At 42.4% G+C, this 19,512-nt stretch overlaps 2 protein-coding genes across 2 annotated transcripts in view; one reads left to right on the top strand and one right to left on the bottom strand.

Moving 5' to 3' along the window:
* The window catches only part of LOC109955193 (LIM and calponin homology domains-containing protein 1), a 74,480-nt gene extending 60,631 nt beyond the window's left edge, over positions 1-13,849 (top strand). Inside the window, exons 12-26 of the mRNA XM_020591113.1 lie at positions 1,266-1,574; positions 1,788-1,893; positions 2,051-2,154; positions 2,256-2,361; positions 3,025-3,099; positions 3,602-3,630; positions 4,385-4,498; positions 6,493-6,585; positions 6,837-7,001; positions 7,156-7,250; positions 7,902-8,054; positions 8,931-9,026; positions 9,595-9,703; positions 10,334-10,436; positions 11,277-13,849. Coding sequence (XP_020446769.1) covers positions 1,266-1,574; positions 1,788-1,893; positions 2,051-2,154; positions 2,256-2,361; positions 3,025-3,099; positions 3,602-3,630; positions 4,385-4,498; positions 6,493-6,585; positions 6,837-7,001; positions 7,156-7,250; positions 7,902-8,054; positions 8,931-9,026; positions 9,595-9,703; positions 10,334-10,436; positions 11,277-11,302 — 1,683 coding nt within the window. The 3' untranslated portion in view covers positions 11,303-13,849. The remainder of the gene's footprint in view (positions 1-1,265; positions 1,575-1,787; positions 1,894-2,050; positions 2,155-2,255; positions 2,362-3,024; positions 3,100-3,601; positions 3,631-4,384; positions 4,499-6,492; positions 6,586-6,836; positions 7,002-7,155; positions 7,251-7,901; positions 8,055-8,930; positions 9,027-9,594; positions 9,704-10,333; positions 10,437-11,276) is intronic.
* Positions 13,850-14,923: 1,074 nt separating this feature from the next.
* phox2bb (paired like homeobox 2Bb) lies at positions 14,924-18,136 on the bottom strand. The gene is given in 4 exon segments (XM_020594634.1): positions 14,924-16,395; positions 16,397-16,470; positions 16,814-17,001; positions 17,644-18,136. Coding segments are annotated over 4 exon segments (837 nt in total). The 5' UTR covers positions 17,885-18,136; the 3' UTR covers positions 14,924-16,061.
* Positions 18,137-19,512: the final 1,376 nt, after the last annotated feature.

The following is a 19,512-nucleotide window of genomic DNA, read 5'->3' as shown; positions in this document are numbered from 1 at the left end:
CCCCCCCCCCCCCAGTCTTCATTGCCATTTACATTAGAATGCCACAGAACCGCCATGGTGATGATCCGGGTAGCACCTACAAAAACACATAAGACTTCTCCCTCCCAGAATAAGCATGTAATGTTTCAGTGTAGCTCAAATTACAGGCTCTTTTTCCTTTTCTTCTAGAAAAACTGCCCGAATGGGAATATTCAAGAAGAGATTTGATTCTTTTGTGTGGCAGGGAGGGAGGGTCCAAGTTATTATCAGGCCAAAAGGAGCAGAGGGCTTTTCTGGAATGTCTTGTCAGGAGTCTGAGCGGAGCTGGTTGTGAATGGAGCCCTCTGTTCCCTATTGACTTAAGAAGTTCACAAGTAGGGCCCTCTCAATGTGAAGTGGGCTCCTAGCAGACAAAGAGGGCCCACACAAGCTGCTAGGAGAGGGATGAGAAGGTGCAGGCAGAGAAGGGCCGACCCAACTCCACCGCGTCTTAAGTTACCGCTCACTAAGAGCGCCGCACACATATATTAGTGCGTCTTTGTCACAGAGACCAGCGTGGTGCTGTGAGCTAGACGAATAGCTAATAAGAGGCTGATAATGACCACAAATGAGGGCACTGAATATATTCTTAGTTAAACCAGTTCAGTTGTATGCAGGCCGTGTCTCCTCCAGGTGTTTTGTGGTTGACCAGATTTCTGAACCTTCCAGGTCATAAAGGCTGAGCTAACACAGGAAAATCTACCAAATTTATCAAATTACAGGCATTATTTATTACAAATATTGACACTTTTTAGTTAATAAATTGTTTAAATCGCCAAGAATAAGTAAAAATAACTTTATAGTACTTACAACATTCATCTAAACAGAAGTTTTACCAGTCATTTAGAACAAATCTCTAGGCATCTAATCTTTAACAGGTCTAATTGATTATAACAAATCATGTATCATTCACGCACAATATTAAGCAAGTGCAGTTACCAATTTCAATAATGTGTGTGCGCATTTTTGTTTTAGGAGATTTTTTAGAAATAGAAACAAGTTGCCTGAACCTTGATGCTGTAATAAATACTACTTTATTCTACTTTTTACAGAAATACTCTCTAGAATCTAGTCTAGAATCGGCAATGGGTCATCATAGGACAGGAAATGGATGTTTTGAAAAGGTTAGGTACATGGTTGTAACTCCTGTTTTCCAGCCAGCTGCCTCATCATTTACTGCAATTTCATAAACTACACAAAGCCCAAATACACAACTAACGCCATACCTGTCTTCCCCTGATCTCTAGGCTGATGGTTTGCTCCGAGTCAACGGTGACATAGGAGGTAACGATGTTCCTACCACACCTGAGAGTCAAGGAATAGAATCACCTCCTTATTTCCAGGCATCCCCTTCCAAAACCAACAGCACTGTAGATGCTCCGTCGCCAGCAAACTCACCCACACACAGCCCACACACCTCCACTGGAGGAGTGAGCCCAGAGTCAACAAAAGCCAAGGAGGTACCAGGTGGCAGACAAACGGCATCCAACACCTTCCAAGAAGAGAAAGTCCCTGAGCACTCTACACCACCTAGTCGGCCTACCTCGCTCCCAACGGTCAGGATGAGAAGCTATTACTGTTTGTTTTAGTGAAAACTTGAAATAAAACATTACATCAAATCTGATTCTTATCGAAAAAATACCTATTATCTTTTTCAAAAAACAAAACTGCCTAAATGAATTAGTCAGTATTTCCAAAATGAGTTATTTAGTTTAGCACCTCATGCACTGTTAAATAAAACAGTCGAAATAATCTGTTGTCCCCTATAGAAGCTGCAGAAGCCAGAAGAAAACTTTGGGAAGATGGGAGGCCAGAAAGCGACCGCTCCCGAGGAAGTCAAGTCAAATGGTGCAAATCAACCAGCGCCATCTACAGGTCTGAACAGCGTGCTGACATCTTGTGGTTGTTCATAGTCTTGTCATCACAGTTTGTGAAAAAGAAACCCATTTTAGGAAGAAATGTAAAACCAACAGCCAAGTTGGTTTGTTTGTTTTCATGTGATTTTAACATTGTTAGTGTTGTCTGTTTTCAGAAGCCAAACAAGAACGAGAAAGGACCGAACCATCTACTCGGAACGTCAGCATCCTTGTCCAGCCAGGGGTCAGCACGCAGCTATGTCAGCCAGTAACTTTACAGGTGAAGCTGATAAGAGAACTTGTGTAAATATTTGCCATCGAACATATTCAAAGAATCAATCACCCAGCTGTCCAACAGAGCATCTTTACTCCCCCCTGCAGCCAAGTGTTCCCAGCTCCCAGGAGTTGTCACACAGAAGAGACAATGTACCAAGTTCAGCTGCAACAGGATCATTTGAATATCACCCACCAAGGGAAATGGCAGCAGGTTAGTGAACTCCTCACATCCAAATCCCAAGCCAGCAGCTTCTTTTTCATACATCTTCTTGTTTTCTGGGTTTGATTAGCATATCCTACTTTTACCTTTCAGCCTGTCACACTCTGTTTGTTCTGGCACTGCAAGATCTTAGAATCAGAGTCAAAGAGGCTGTTTTGGCAACCAGCACAAGACCCTGCTTCATTCTTCTTATTTCCTTAAAGTCCTCATGATTTCTAATTGGTACACAAGCTTATATGGCCTGAGATCCAACAGACCTATATCAAACCAGTTAACTGTTACCTTGGAAAAACTTATGTTTTGTTGTTTTCTTTTTGTCTGTTTTCAGAATTTTTTTCACAGAGTTTTGAGTTCATTTTGTTTTTGGCCCACTGAGTTAGGATTTTCTTGAAACTCCTGTTGGGTAGAAAACATATTTACTTTTCACAGAATCTGAATTACAAACCCTCCCAAGGTTTTATTTCCAGTTACAGTCAGTTTGGTCTACAATGTCACTGGAGTATTACTGTGAAACCCTTCCCCAATTTGACTTGTGCAGTTCTCTTGGCATTTTTTCATTGTTCCTCACTCTCCCCTCCCTCCCTCCCTTCCTATGTTCTTTCCCTCATTCCCTATTTTCCTTTCCTCCCACACTTTTTTTTAATTTTGCTATAGAGTTTGCAAACAGTGTCAGGTCTGCACTGGCAACCAGCAACCCTAAGTTACGCTGGGAGTTCTTCACTCCGCCAGGTAAACCCCTTCATTTATTGGTGGAGCTCAACTTTGCGTCTTCCAGTGCTGAATGCACAGGGTTTCCCTGTCATTTCCTAAAGGCCCAGACCACAGCACTTCACTCCCTTCTCTTGTTTTCTCCTTAGCATGTAACCTTAGCATGATGCTACACATCTAGCTTTTCCACCAAAAGCTATGATTGGCTTGCAATAAGTCTCAACATCATTATCACTTCTGCACATATTATAAAATTTTTTAATTTGAAGCAAATTGTCAAAATGCCAAAAACAAAAAAGAACAAGAAGAGACAAATACACAGCATCTGATTATCTCTTTACTTGCTTTCGGTGGACTGGTTTTCTGTCTCCTGGTCTGGTTTTTATTTTATCAGAAACTTTCCTCGTCATGTTCTCAAACTAACTCATGGCACATTATTATTTTGTCATCATTTAGTTTGCTCACCTGTATCTGATACATTTATTTACATTGTGTTTGAACTAAAGTTCCTTCTCTTGTTTAGAAGAAGCAGAGACGGACCATCGTGGAAACGTGAGTAGCATTATGTGACTGAAAAGTCCTTTTTCCTGTTTCTCACCTGACTTAACACTACCTGTTTTTTTGTGTACCAGCAGTTTAGTTTAATGCTGAGAAAGTGAAACATTCGGAAAGCAAGAAAAACAAATTGAAAAATTCAACAGGTCCTGTAGGATTTTTAGAAAAATCTCCAGCTTATAAAGTGTCTTTCACCTGAATAAAAACATAACCTCATGCAAGAAAATCATAAAAACAACTGTTTGCATTCAACTCTTTCAGTAGCAGGTTCATTTTCAGCACTTACGAACATCCATTGTTTTATAAACAAGAATTATTGCATCTCACAATCACTTAAAAAGGTTTGTAAACAAAGCGTCATCATCGTCTCTCTGGCATTTGTATTTAACGCCGTTTTGGCTCAGATTGTGAGCTCGCTGTGTCGCTACATCTCGGCTGATCACTTAGCATGTCAGATGTGGATGCTGCAGACAATGGTCGAGAGTACTTTTGTTTTCATTTGAGCTCATCTCTCTCTTTCTCTGTCTTCTCTCTCCTTAGTAGGAGTCCTTTGGCTAGCATTGGAGTAGTGCTGTTGTGGTAGACCAACTATTGCTGTCTCTTTCCTTCCCTTTTTTCCCCTGTGGTGAATGTGTGTGTGTACATGTGTTGGTGTGTATTGTGGCCGTTTTTATTTATTATTTGTGTGCCACGTGTGTATTGTGCATGTTGACTTGTGTGTCTCTTTCTGTATGTGTGTGTGGTCTATCAGGTATCATTGCCGGTGTTGCCCCAGGCCAGGCGGGGTGACCGCTGGTCTTGGGACCCGGATGAGGAGCGAAAGCGTCAGGAAAGGTGGCAGCATGAGCAGGAGCGCATGCTGCAGGTACACAGTATACCTCTGAAGGGTTAAATATGGCACACAAGTCTGCAAGTTTAGGAGTTCAGTCGCGTGTGGAGCTCAGAGGCACCGGCAGAGCGAGGATTAGGAGCAGAACTGACATTTAGCTGGAAAATTCTATTGTGTTTCAACAACTGAGTATGCAAACAAATCCCAGGAAAAAAAAAAGATTGGCTGAGGAAAACCTGTTTGCCCAAGGTGTGGCATGATTATTTGCTATTTAGCGTTCAGCAGCTACACCTTCCATGAGCCTTGGACAACAGAGGAGGGCTGTGCTCATCAAAGGTGTATGCTTTGACATTAAGAAATAGGTGATGTACCTTTGTTAAAGATAAAGATGTTTTTGTTAACAGCTGCTGTAGTGAATAGTAATATATGGGAAGTCATACACAGATGTATATGCATAGTAGACGAGAGGTGCTCTGGGCTCTCTCCAAGTAAATATTGATTACAGTTGGTGATTTTTTTCATAAAATCTATAGACTTCTCTCTTAAAATGAGGTTGTTTGCTTATCCCTGTTGTAAATTGAAGTGCTTTTAGACATTTCTGGTACATTATAACCGTTGTTTAAAAAGCACTTCAGCCCCTGTATGCAAACCTAAATGTCATTCTGTTTTTCAAACAACTGTAGCCCATGTGTCTTTTAACCATGAACTGAGATGGTGCTGCTCATCAAATCCTAGAAGTAAACACAAAGTTGTGCAGCAACCTCGTGTGTCAGTCACTGACTTGCTCAGCTTAGTCACAGATTAACCATATTCCACTGCTACTTGCAAAGCCTGCATCCATATTTGTTTTGTATTGAGCTTATCCTCCTCTAAAGGCACATCCACACTACTGCCATGTACACTTCGACCACTAGAGGGCGGCTCTGTGCAGTGCAGGAACCTTTGGTTTTATTCCCTCACTGTCTCCATCTCATGCACATATGCACACAAAGACTTTTGTCCAAGGTTGCTGCTGTTGCTGCTGCCCAAATCACCCTCTCTCTCCTCAGAGGTGCATCTCAATCCACATATTATTTAACATTAAAGATGATGTACTGTGCTCATCTACATTATCATCCTGGTAGATAAATCTTGAAAACAACAGTGATGACAACAGATTTGTCTTCCTTCCAGTTGTTGCAGGGCTGTTTGAGATGAGATGCACTGAAATGGATGAATGCTGGTGCATCACTGTGATTGTTACCTCCCTGGTTGGTTCTCTTTTGTGTCTGTGCCTCAGTCTATGTCTGTCATCTGTCTTGCCTAAGTTGCTTTCCCCTCTATATCTCTGATATTTCATTTGGCTTTGCTTGAGGGTTCCTACACAAGTAAAAACCTAGTCTTATAGTATATAAAGTTTGTGGTTGTGTAGAATAATCTTGACTCTCAGAAGGGATGTAACCTTGTTGGTTACTATTACTGTATAATATAATGCACCAAGGAAGATCTTAAATTCAGTTATGAAAGATTTAAGGCTGCTTAAGAAACCAGTATTGTGCAGGAACCCTTTCTTCAGCAGGCTGATTTTCCATTTGTCTCTACTGCTTGCTTCTGGTCTCTTTTGTTTGCTTTTTATCCCTGACAAGCAAATGTAAGATTTGAGCAACTGTTTGGCCGTAACAGAGGAATAGCCAGCTCCCTTTGCATCCACTGATGTCTCTTAGGTCAAGGTTTATATTTACAGTACACTCTGAGGATGTCAAACATGAAAATCTTACACAGTCTACCATCGCTCTCACAGCAGGCTCTACAGGTCCCAGTTCTTTCTTGGATTAAATTATGCAGGATGCACTAGTAGAGTATTTTATTCTCTCATTGACTGATTCAGAAAAAGACTGGGGCCTTTTGAAAAGCCTTTCAAAGCCCTTTTGATGCCAGATACAGTATGTCTGCACGTCTTTCCTGCCAAAATACCCACCTGCAGACAATTCACTCTTCCTCTTTGTTGAGGCTCTTTGCTGTATGTCATGTGTCTGTTGCCATGGGCACAGGAGAAGTACCGTCGTGAGCAGGAGAAGCTGAAGGAGGAGTGGGAGAAGGCACAGAGGGAGGTGGCAGAGGAGGAGAGGAAGTACCACGAGGAGGTGTGTGTGTGGTTATGCTGGTGGGTACATGTTGCACCAGTGTTCTCCATGGTTCCTCTGATCTCTCCGTGACATAACTTAGACTCTCAGTATTTGAAAGCAGGATGATTTTGGCTTGTGCATTGACCGGGATGATGGCACCAGTCAAATGTATAATATGTGTGAATCTAAAAGAAAAGTGTATTTGCTGACTGATAACCATAACCTGCATGGTGTTGATACCAACTCACCCAACTCTGCCATCACAACAGGAGCGCAGGATACTGGAGGAGACTGTGACACCGCTGACGCCCCACTCCCCAGCCCTGTCCTCCCCCAGCCGAGGGGAGCTCTCCTCCACCTCGGAGCCCCAGGGCACCATCGTCCGTTCACTGGCCGACTGGGAACGCAAGCAGGAGCTGCTGGAGAGGCAGTTGGTGAATACCTGATTATAGATAGTTTGTTAGAAGCAAGCATTCATTTTGTATGAGTTCGGGAGGGGGCTACAGTTAGAATGCAAGTGGGCACAATTTTTTTTTTTTAGATTGGATGTGCAGATAACTACTCCCTGTTTCTCACTGGATGTCACAGAGGGAGAGCACAGAGAGTCTGGAATGGAGGCGAAAAGAAAACGACAGGACCAGTGACATCAGCACCGCTGATGACAGCATGAAAACAGCCAGAAGGTTGGAGAACAGTGTTGCAGGCTATGAGAGCAGTACATGATTTATTTGTGACATTCAGAGCCAAAAAGGGTAAAAAATAAAAAACAAAAAAAACAAGAAAGCCAGAAATATTTCTCTGGCCCACAGATGACGCATCACCACTTCCTTCTACTATGCAGAAGTGAAGCCCAAATATTGTGAATACAGTGGCTGCCATCTTCTGCAACCAGATTCTGAGAGATTGGGACAGACTCCCAATCAAAGTGGGTGGGTTTTATGGCCTCTAATATAACCAGCCACCAGGGGGCGATAGTCTATGCTCTGGCCTTAGTATGACTAGTTTCTTACCCACCATGTAAGAAACATGTGAGCACAGTGCATGGAAGACATGTGTCAGAGAAGTTGGAGGAACTGCTGGAGATGAAGAACTTGCACCAGTAGTTATTTAAACCACTAAACTGCTGTTAAAGAGAAACAGGCTGTTGTATCATGCACACCTGTAGATACACATTAATTAAACTCACAACTTCAGCAACTTCAGATGGATTCTGATGCTCGACTACTGAAATTTCACTCTGGGCTTTATGCATGTTCTGTGTTATTTATAACATGTTTCTGCACAACAGCAGACAGAAATGGTTTTACGATGTTTTGTCCTGCTGTGATCCTCAGCTCAGTGAGTCAGAGCAGCAGTCAGGCACAGAGGCTCAGTCACAGCCTGCAGAATGGCCAGAAACCTGCCCCGATGCAAATCTCAACTCCCCAGAAGAAACAGGAGCTCGCAGCAGTCAGCAACAAGCCTGGCCGGCCTACAGGAGACAGGAGGTGTGTCAGTGAGTGTGGGATTTGTCAGGCTTTCCCTCTATAACACTGATGATAGTAAACTGTCCAGAGATGACTTTTGTTGTGATTTGGTACTATACAAATAAAATTTAACTGAATTGAATAGGTAGAGATGGCCTCCAGGTGAAGATAGGCCACATTTCAAGGAGATAGATGGTGTTTTTCAGTCCCTTGTGACATCCATTTGTGATCCTCTTTCATATCGGGGTGAGATAAAAGCACATTGTTGCAGGAACACAGAAGAGAGAGGGGTCATTTGCTTTGAAATGGACAGTCAGATGCAGTCGAGCACAGTTCATAGTGCCAATATTTACCCCATATCACCACAAAGAAAATCATGTTTTTTTTACATGTTGTGTGCGTTATGTATTAAAAGTCCTGACACTAGTTCTTTAAATAACACCTCCGCAGCAGGTACTGATACTGTGGCTGCAAAATTGGTTGCATGCAGTTCTTTAAATATTGTTTTATTTCCATGTTGTTTTTGTTTTCTATTGTGATATTTTACATTTTATCCCAGGTGTAAATGCATTTTCCTGATGGCCATAATAACAACCACACTGGATCCTTTGGTAGCGCTCAGTTCACTTGTTTGGCCAGCAGGGGGCATCTTTTACCTGTAATTGTATCTCATAGTCCAGTATTGGATGACTGGAAAAAAGTGGTTTAAACATCATCATTAGAATCAAACACTGCAGGAACACAAACTTTAAACATAGTATGCCTGGGTTTTGCCCAATCAGTGCTGGGTACATTTGGCTGTTACCCTGTCTTGGATTGGTTCTCATCTGACTCTAGTAGCCAATAGTGTCGCTCTATCTGTGAGTCATCATGTTGCATGTTGCTGTCCATTTCCAGGAGTGGTCCCATTGATAACAACATGAGCCACAGCCCATCAAAGCCCCCCACAGCATGTCCACCACCTCCAGACACACTGCCTCCAGCACCCAACAGGTACTGCATCACAAACAGCCCACAGAGAGGTGGGGAGGAAAGGGGCAGTTCCTTTCTGTGTTTTCATTTGTTGCTTTGCTGCTTACGTGTCCATGCATCTCATAATCTGCTCCACTGCAGCACTAACCTGCCTGGAATTTCAGTACAGTCAAAGGGAGATGAAGAGAAGGAGAAGCTTGTTTAATAGATTTATTTAATCCAGTTGTTTATTTTACAAGGCAGCACAAAGCTTCAAATGTGCCAGAGCTGCGCCACATATCAGGATATTCTGTTGTTTGCCGTCAGTCATTAAAATACAATTTAATAACACAACTGTTTGAAAACCTGTGCACAGAGAAGACTTGTAGAACGGGACAGCACATCACAAACTTCAGTGTCCTGACTGAAACAAAAGATTTTCCTCCTGTCTGTTTTATTTATCCAAAATGACAAAACACTGACCAGCAAACAGTTTTTAACTCTGTCATGATGTCTTAGCTGGCCTAACAGGTAGAGATCAGTACTTTACATAATTTACAATCCCTTAAAGTATCAAAGTTGTCTGTCTCTCTCCTTCCCTCCTCTGTAGATCTGTGAGTGGGAAGAAGTTGTGCTCCAGCTGTGGGCAGCCGCTAGGGAAGGGGGCAGCCATGATCATAGAGACCCTCAGCCTCTACTTCCACATTCACTGCTTTAAGGTCGGTAGGAGAGAGCACGCTCAACTTAGACTTACAAATATACAGTCTCATTATGTTTTTTTGTTTGTTTACTTAATTTTATTACTTTTCATCACATTTGATGAGAAGACAGAAGCCAACAATGAACTGATCCTACTCACACATGTTGCGTCTCTAGTCCACTCCTGATCAATCTTATTCCTAACCGGCCTAGAGCTCCATGATCGTCCTTAAGTGCACAGAACAGAGAGTCACACTGTTTGACTGGGTGTCACGTACCCTCTTTACAGTGAACATGGGCACTGTTGTTTCTGACTCCATCACACTGTCCTGCTGCTATCAATACTCACTGGAGCATCAAATGTGTATCCATCCACAGCTGACAATAGTCCCCACCAAGACACCATTTGTGATGAGTGTTTGCTGAAAACTACAGTGTCCAGCTGTTTTAAGAAATTACTGAACTTTAAAAAAAAAAAACTCCTGTATTTTGAGATCCCTTATTAGGCCATGTCAGAAAGTGTTGAGAGATGGAAAACACATCTGATTTTGGTCTTTTTATAGCATTTGTTGGTAATGAAATTGGTAATAAAATGACCAATTTCATCTTTTTTTATTATTAATCTCCTGTGCGTCTGTCTCGCTCTCCAGTGTGGGGTGTGTAAGGGACAGTTAGGTGACACCACCACAGGGACCGACGTCCGGATTAGAAACGGCCTCCTCAACTGCCACCAGTGCTACATCCGCTCTCGCTGTGAGTACCCCCGCCCCCGCTGTGTGTCTCACCTCGTCTGTCCTCTGCTTCTCTTCTTTCTCGCATCCGCTCCCCCTCTCCCCCGTCTCTGCAGCAATGTTCCCACCCACCCATGAAAAACAAAACTGAATCAGATCACGTTCTATCCAAGTGGTTCCAAGAAAACCAACCACCAGAAATAAATAATGTTGCTGTTATATAATGCCCATAAAGAGAGAGTTTAATCATTCTCTAAAATTAGAAGAAGGATAAGATGGTGGTATTCCTTTATTATTTGCTAATGTTGGCCATATTTCATATTTTCTTAAATGAATTCAGGTTTGATTTTTTTTTTGTTTGTTTTTAAAATAAACCTGACACTATGTTTAAAAAACTCATGGAGTATTTTAGACAATTCATTCTTTATGGCAGCCCTGCTGTGAGGCAGATAGGGAGAGTATATTTTAATATAAAAATCTTTGCCAGCGCAGCTTTAATGAAAAAGTGTTGCTACAGTGAAGCGGTGCCTAATGGGGGGGCTGGATCTGTAGCTGCATCAGGAGGAAGAGAAGCTGGTGATGTGGCGGTTAGAGAGGATGAATAACTTTCCATCCCTTTCACCTTGACTACACAAGAGCAGATGTTTTCGCTCATGTTTGAGTAGCCTCTCAGCAGCCGTTATCATTTGGGAGTCAGAAAACCACAAAATCAAATCAGAGACTCATTCAAGACTCTTGAGTCGTTATCTAAAGTTAATATGGTTTTCTGTCATTAGAGCTCTCACTGACCTTAAAATCCTAGAAAATGATAATGGTTTATAAAAACTGTGGACTTCCTTCTCTCTTTGTTTTTCCTTTCAAGCGGCCGGACAGCCAACCACGTTGTGACGCTTGACAGAGAAGCACAAGGGTCACAGAAGAAACCCCATCCCAGTTTTAACCCGATTATCTGCAAATCATGTCCTTCACAGCGTCGGCATCTTTTGCATCCTCTGCAGCTCAGTAGCCAATGAAGATTCATCACGTGGGCCACATGGAGATCTGGGGACAGTTTAGCATTTAGAAGATGGGTTCTTTGTGTTTATGTCATCTGATCCATGAGTGAAATCAGGCTTTGGTTGGTGCTCGTACCACCACAGGCTCAGTTTCATCACGCGGCGGTAGAGAAACTGTTCTGCAGTGGCAGCCATGTTGGAAAAAAACAGTAACATTTACAGATGCTTCACACACAGGCAGGCTACGTTGATGTCCAATACTGTCAAAATGACCACGTATACAAACCATATGACGGTCAAGTCTTAGTTAAGGAGAAGCCCATTCAGTTTTCCTGGTGATGTGAAAAATGGTTACCATTCAGTTTCATATGATGGAAATGCAATACATTCGGTAGCTATTGTTTTTATCATTTAGAAAAGATGTTGTCAATTGGAAGTGATAAGAATTGGAAAACTGGGCTCAGACTGTACTTTTTAAGTTCTCTTAACAGGCTGGATCTGAAAAACATTAATAATCCCAGGTCCCTGCAGTGAGGTGCTTGACTGAAACAAAAAATATAGAAACCTCATTTAGAAAGTGCAGTTAAGGACACTAACTGACAAACACAATATATACAGTAGGAAGTCACTGTTCCTTACTGTTTGGCCCACACCGTGGCTTCCTGTGTCTCATTCTGTGCTCAGAATAAAATTAGCTTCAAATATAAACACACGTTATGGATGCAGTTTCATCATTAGGGCAATAACTTGACTTGTGAGCTGGTTGTGGGTCACAGCGGGTTGTTCGTCAGCCGGCCTGTCAGCTTGGAAAGTCACTACTTTAATGTGCCTTAGGAAAGCAAGGTGATGCAGGAAAGGAACACCAGCTATCCCCTTTTTATTTTTGGGGTGGAGGTGAAGGATTTGGCCAAATGTGAACTCTTAAACTACAGACACACAAGCTGTAGCCCTCCCTTACATCATGCTTTACTTCACTAGAGAAGTTCTGTTTGTTTTCGCATAAAGACCACCTTCATTTTATCTTCCTCCTCCTGGGATTCTCAGGGGTTTGCAGTGACACCCGTGCTAAGAAGGGAATACATAGACCTCTGGTCAAAAGTTGTAGAGCACCTCAGTTTTTCCAGTTATTAGTGTAATCCAACAGCTGAACACACCGGTGACCTTCTTTCCTCAAGTGAACTGAAATGTCGCTGATAGAGACAGTGCTGTCGCAGAAAGTCCCACAGATGTGTTGCACTTTTCTTTTTTTTTTTGCTTTCACTCTTCACCTGGGAAAGCTGGACACTGTGCTGCCATGGTTCTTTTCTCCTACACAACCTGGAGGTGTTTGTGGCTCATCATAGGATAAAACTCTGTAAAGCTCTGACTTCCTTTGTTTCCTTTTCCTATGCTGCCTTTGTAAAGAGGGAATATGTTGTTGTAAGTCACCAACAGAAGTTGGGACGCCTGTGGGAAATGTTTGCATCAGTTTTCAAGGCTTCATTTACTTCCACTAAAAAGATGCAAGCGTGTTATTGATCCCTGAAAAAGGCCCGTTTTATATGACATCAAATTTTAGTTTTTGCTGATTTTTCTTTCCTCTGGCAGTTTACTTCTTGGCTTTACCGTTTAAGGTTATTCACTCGACATGAACCACTTACAGTGAATATGAAATAAAAACTGGAACAATGGGGGTGTTTTAAAACTTTTGATGTGTGTGTCTGTTTGGAGGAGTATACACTAGAGTAGACACTGCAGGAGAAACTGCTGATATTAATACTGAATGATTTATTCTACAGTGAAATAGACTTACATATGCTACTAATTGAGGTCATTTTGATAATCGCTTAGTGGTTGCATACATTTATAAAATAAAAATAAAACCACAGAAAGCACCACCACATGTTAAATCCAGTTAACATGAACACAAACCAGCAGCAGTCGCACATGTGCAATATTTGCTTGGATGACAAATGAAGATCTGTGCCGCCAGCTGGACATTTTAAGTCACTTGCTTCTTTGTTTGAACTTGTATGAGAAGAGCTCGGTTGTGTTTTGTGGATGTTTTTTTTTTTTTTTAAGAAAAATGCACGTTTAAGCATAAAACCAAATGATTTGCTGTATGAAGTAAACTAGCAGCCTCCTCCTGAAATGCGTCCTATAGCCAAGCTTCTCTTCCGGGTTCACTCTCTGGTCTACAGTATTTTTAAGCTTCTGTTCCGATTGTGTATTTTTACTTTTATCCTCATTTAGTTCATGAATAAATCTCGGCTGAGTCTCTTGTAGCGGGATCTTTGAGATGGTGCTGTCTGTCTTCTTCACAGACTAGTTGGGGAACGAAAGCCTTTACGCCTGTTCTGTATTTATTGTAATCTTCACCTGAACACTATCCAAACTATAGATTCATTTGATGTTGAAATGCAATGGCATTTATAGCATACTGTATGTTTATAAATAAAATGGTATAAATTACATCTCTGCTTTGCCTGTCATTTTGCACAGATGCCCAAGAAGATCGTGAGCAGAAATGTTAAACTTAAAGGAAAAACGCGGTAGATAAATATGTGAATATCCACTAGTGTAGCTCAAATTGATTCACTGGCAAATGTGTGTGTTACTCCCTCAGATCGTGTTCACTGCTGCACTCTGTGGGCTAGTTTCCATATAACCAGGTCAATCCTGGAGAAAACCTGCCAAAACAGCAGCTTTAAAAAAAAAAACTCACATACAAATCAGACAACAGATAAAACAATATTAAAAACAAAATCGGAATAAAGGTAGTCAAACAATAAGCACAATAAAGAACAAGGTTGTGGACTTTTAAACTGCATTAACGCTGCCAGAGATTCGTTAACATTATGGTTCCACATTGTAGAAATAACTGGGACTGGGGCTCAGGTTGGAGACTACAGGTACTGGTGCTTCTGTAATGCTGAGATAGGGGCACCCCCCCCCCACCCCCTACAGATAGAGCTTTAACATCTCTGACCCTCAGAGGAGAGTCGTCGACCTTCTGTCGCCTCTGGAGCAGGAACACACACCTGTCTGGTCACCATTTCTGGTGGGTGTCAGAATGTTACGGGTCACTGAAATGAAATGTCGCATTAAAAAAAATCAATCAATCAATCAATCCATTAATTTAACATTGGCTATAATTTTCTTAAATCGCTCACCTGTGTAACACTGTGCCGCTTATTTTGGAAATAAGGTGTCCAATCAAGTGACATTTAGTTGTACATTGAACCATCTATCAGTTTTTGTTTGTGGTTAGTGTGGATATCTGCATCGAAATGGAGTGAAACCTGATTTAAATGGAAATAGTTGAACCATTTCTAAGGAAAAGTCAACTTGAACGTGCTGAACTCTCAGCTCTTTCCAACTGAACCAAACGTCAGCTGATAAATCTTTGCTGTTTTTCCATATTTGTCCAAAGAAAACATGACAAAGCAACGTGGACTATTTTTTTTTTTATCATCAACAGCCATTTCAATGGTACACCTGGAAAACTATGTGCACATGTAGAAATATTTCCTTCTTAAATATAAGCATTCATTACCTACATATAAATAACTTTCAGATCCTGGACAAAGCATGTTACATAATGCTCACAAAATGGGAGAGAACTCATTGTAAAATCAGACAGAGACAACATGCAAATTATATAGAAATAAATACAATGTTTGCATCCATTTTTACCCAAAATAAATTCTTCCGAGGGGATTTTGGAAAACATCAAAAAGACTCTGTATGGTTGTTCTACAGGGAGTATGGCCTATGGTTCAACTATAGGAGACAGTAATACGTATTAACACTATACAGTTTGAGCCACAAAAACACTGCCGTAGAAAGACACACGAAACATACAGATTTCCTGTCAGAGGTGAACATTGCAGTAGTTTGTGCCTTTTTTTCTAGAGGAAGTAATTGTGTTTGTATCGATAATTTAAAGAAACTAAACTCTCAGCAGCCCTGGAAACCAAACGACAGCTGGAAGAGGCTATTTCCACACAACAACTTGTGTCTATAGACAACAGAAAAGCAAAAAGGCGTCGGCGTCGTGCTGGATATTTGTTGTTTCAGACGTGGATTTGTGAGAGAGCATCCTCAGGCGTGGATGGCAAACGTGTCTCTAACAAAGCAGCTGTTGAACTCTGACATAAGGAGACGAGGCTCCGCTGCTCGCTCACTAATGGCACTGCGCGTTTCCAGTGCGCAGACGTCGGTTTGCTCACAAAGTGGCCCTAAAATATTTATCTTAACAAGTTTTAAATGTTTAGATTTTTATCATTAGTTCTGAAAACGAGGGACAGTTTGTTCCCTTGCTCCGAACGTATGTCTCAACACAAGTGGCATCTTGAGATCAGCACACTGAAATGTTTTATTCCGAATTATTTTCAGTCAAGTATAAACATTCACTCGACTCGCCCTTGTTTAAACATATTATTATAGGACACTTTGACTTGTCAAGATGGATATTTTTTTACAGCAAAGTGTCAGTTGACCACAAGAAACGACGCAATGCATAAAAATAAAATAATACAGTTGTCATCTTCTTTTTAACCGCTTTTTATTGTCCGTGAGTTTGTCTTGGGTAATTGCTTTTCAGTCTCCGGAGAAGGAGCAAAGTTCACTTTTCCTCTGCTTTGTTTTTCTCTCCCCGCTGTGCAGCTTCATTAGAACATGCTGGTCTTTACTAATGTAGCTTTGGCTCCGTTCTGTCTTTGCAAAGATGACAGTACGCTGGCGAATGGCCCGCCCAATGAGTCCGGGATAGAGGTGATGGTCCCCGGAGCGGTGGCCCAGCCTTGGCTCGGTGCTGTCACCCCCATGCCGGTGGACACGGATGTCTTCACTTGGTCCACCTGTCCGTTGCCGGTGGTGTTGACCTGGCCTCCGGTGGGGCTCGGACCACCGCAGTTGGAGGTGGGCACAGGTCCCGGTCCTCCTGTGCTGTCGGGGTCGGTGGTTTTGGTTTCTTTGCTGTCTTCATCTCTGGAGTCGGACTTACTTGGCAGCCGCTGCGGCCGCTGCAGCTGCTCGCTCCTGCTTGCGGAACTTGGCACGCCGGTTTTGAAACCACACCTGAAAATTAGAGAAGGGAAAAGTAGAAAAGTTAAACCACTGAGTGGATGGTTTAAAAGGTTCAAGCAGCTGCAAGGAACTAGAACGGCTTTTAGCACAGTTGTGGTAAATATCTCTGAAATCGTTTATTTATTATTAATGCGTTTTGAAGTTCAACCATCTGTAAATGTCCACAAAGAGTTACAAAAAGCAGTAAGAGCTTTATTTCACTAAAATCCGTTACCAGTGAATGTTTAGATACAATATGTTAAAATGTTTCCTATTTGCATCATAAATCCATGCATGCCTATTTGTGCGTAACGGGAGCCTGTTGCCGTGTGCCGGAGAGCCGGTGGCTGTGTACCTGCACTCTGGCTTCAGTCAGATCGATTTTCAGCGCCAGCTCCTCTCTGGTGTAGATGTCCGGGTAGTGCGTTTCCGCAAAAACCCGCTCCAGCTCCTTCAGCTGGGCGCTGGTGAACGTGGTCCGGATGCGCCTCTGCTTTCTCTTCTCGTTCAATCCGCCGTGATCCGTGAACAGTTTGTAGGGAACTGTAAACGACATGAAAAGTCACCGTTAGACGTGTAGTGGTCTCATCTGTGCAGTAACAGGAAGGCATGAGCTAGTGTAACTGTGATGTTGTCAAATTGGGAAAAAAAATCTAATTTTGTGTAAAATCTGGTTAAGGACGCTGACTAAAGTTTTCAATTCCGTTATGTCGCTGATTAGTTTTGAATTAGCTCTGAACTGGAATCGTTGCTGACCCGTGATTCGGTTAATTGTAATGATAAACTAATTGTTGCTTCTCAGATTGAGGCTCTAGTTTGAAAACTTGTCATAATGTTCCCATCCGTCCCGCATGTTGCTACTGTAACTCCAGTTCGGTGTCAATAATGAGCTTTAGTCTTTGGTTATCTAATTATTTTCGAAGCTTTATGTCTCATCGCAAAGTAAATAAATTATGCCTATCATTTTGGCAGCTTAAGATAATTCTGTTGGCGGTTTTGGGTGTGACTGGGATAGTATAACCCCATAACCGAATTACCGCTTGCCTGCAATCGCTTCTAACGTGATAAATTCTTTCATTTGTGTAAGCAAATTTCGTTTGGTAAATACTAAACACATTTCCATTTTCAAATGCAATCAAGGCGTCCTATAATACGCCTGGTCGAGGCTCCGGAGCTGTTGCTTACCTGCGGCGTACGGGCTGCTCTGGTGGTCCCGCAAGGTCCCCAGGCTGCAGGACCCCGGCGTGAGGGACGGACAGCCGGAGGTGGCCCCGAAAGTGGTCCTGATGGGATTGTACTGAAACCCACTAGCTTGACTGCACGAGCTGAAGTCCGCATAGGCCGATGCCAAGCTCGACGTGTCCATCCCGGCCATACATGACTCGTAGGCAGAGGAATTTAGGTAAGAATACTCCATTTTATACATTTGAGAAGGCTCGGTGGAGTTAGAAGGCTGCACTTCCCGGGAAAAAAAATCTAACAAAAACACCCAAAAATTGGGTTAGAAAGAAAAAAATAATAAAAAAAAAATAAGAATGACGATAACGCCCGGTCTGAGATGGGGGGTAAAGATGACTGGTTTGGTTTGAACTGGGTGGAAGGAGGCTGGACGGTGGGTAGATGCTCACTGCTCAGCGCCTGCTCCAAAACTGGCCTCCTTTATAGGAACCTAGCCCTGTTTTATGAAAAGCCCCCTAAGAGCCGCCTAGCCCGAGGTCTCTAGAGCATATAGTCCTCATAATAAACTTGGCTCTTTCCGCTTGGACAATAGCAAAGCGTTTGGTCTTATTGCTAGCGCTTTTTTACATGACAATAACTCATCAGTCTATTGGGCTGGCACTGGGGGCCCGGGCTGTCCAACCTCCCTATCATTGATCCCCTGCATCACCCCACCACCACCGCCGCCGCCCCCCTCCACCCCTCTACCCATCCACCCCACTCCTTTCCAACCACCATCTTGCCCTTTAATTCAATCACACCACTTGGAAATAATGAAAGTTGGGTGACGATTCTCCCTGATCCAATTTTCTCCAAGCTTTTAAGCCTTTTAAGCGACCGTATACCTTGGGCAGGATTTCACATAGTATTCCCCCTCTGCTTCTTCTTTCCGCCCGTCTGCTCCGACTGTTTTCACTGGTTTTGCACTGAGGTAACAAAACCATGAGCATCTTTTATCAGGTATAACCAGCCGTTTTGTGGTGTAGATGTTACGACTCGTTCACGTGTAAAACATTTTTCTTGGGCAAATAAAAATCTGCAGTTGACGTAAAAACACCCGTTTCAACAGCAGCTGCTTTCAGTAGACCACGCAGTAGATCTCTGCACCACGCATGATCCATAATTTGTTTGCACGGTTTCGGGACCTGCTCACAAGAAAACCAGCTAATTTGCACCAAAACAATTTGTCTCACTCTGCGGGCAGAGTTTCTGTTTTTTTGTGTTTTACAAAAAATTTAGATTTTATCATGACTGGGCAGGAGGTTTCAATCTACAGCGCATAGGTTACGGTCATTTTTACAGGTTTTAATTAGACTGTTAAATCACAGAGTTCCAATTCCTGATCCTGGACCGTGTAGAAAGTAAAACTCAAACGAAAGTTAGATGTGGTCTGTGCAGTTTAAAGGCCCGAGACCCTGCAGTTTACGTACAGCAATAAACCAACTCACTGGCTCCGTCTTGATCATATTAATTTCCCCTTTTTGCCAAATAACTTCTTCCATCCTTTTGCACTGCTGCAGCATAATATCTGCTAAACTTCCGGGTGTGCTTTTATGATTCAAATGAGTTTGTAATTGTCCTTATTACTTTCATTATTCCGTTTATTTGGCAAATAACATCTTTCTAATGAAAGTAACGAACTGGCGAGGCAGTCATCGGACCTCTCAGGCTCACAATATTGGCTGAGTGCTTAATTTGGTTTGTGTAATAAGGTGAACTGTTTTCTATGGCGCTCACACACGGTGCGTTTCCTTTTTTCATCGGTTCCAGTGCAAGTCCTCGTTTTAAGATGCGGAGTTTTTCTCTTCCAAATTGTCGGAACTCCTGTTCCAAATG

The sequence above is a fragment of the Monopterus albus genome, unplaced genomic scaffold (assembly GCF_001952655.1).
Source record: "Monopterus albus unplaced genomic scaffold, M_albus_1.0 scaffold2.1, whole genome shotgun sequence".
In the NCBI taxonomy this organism is placed as follows: Eukaryota; Metazoa; Chordata; class Actinopteri; order Synbranchiformes; family Synbranchidae; genus Monopterus; species Monopterus albus.
This window is presented reverse-complemented; position numbering and strand designations above follow the sequence as displayed.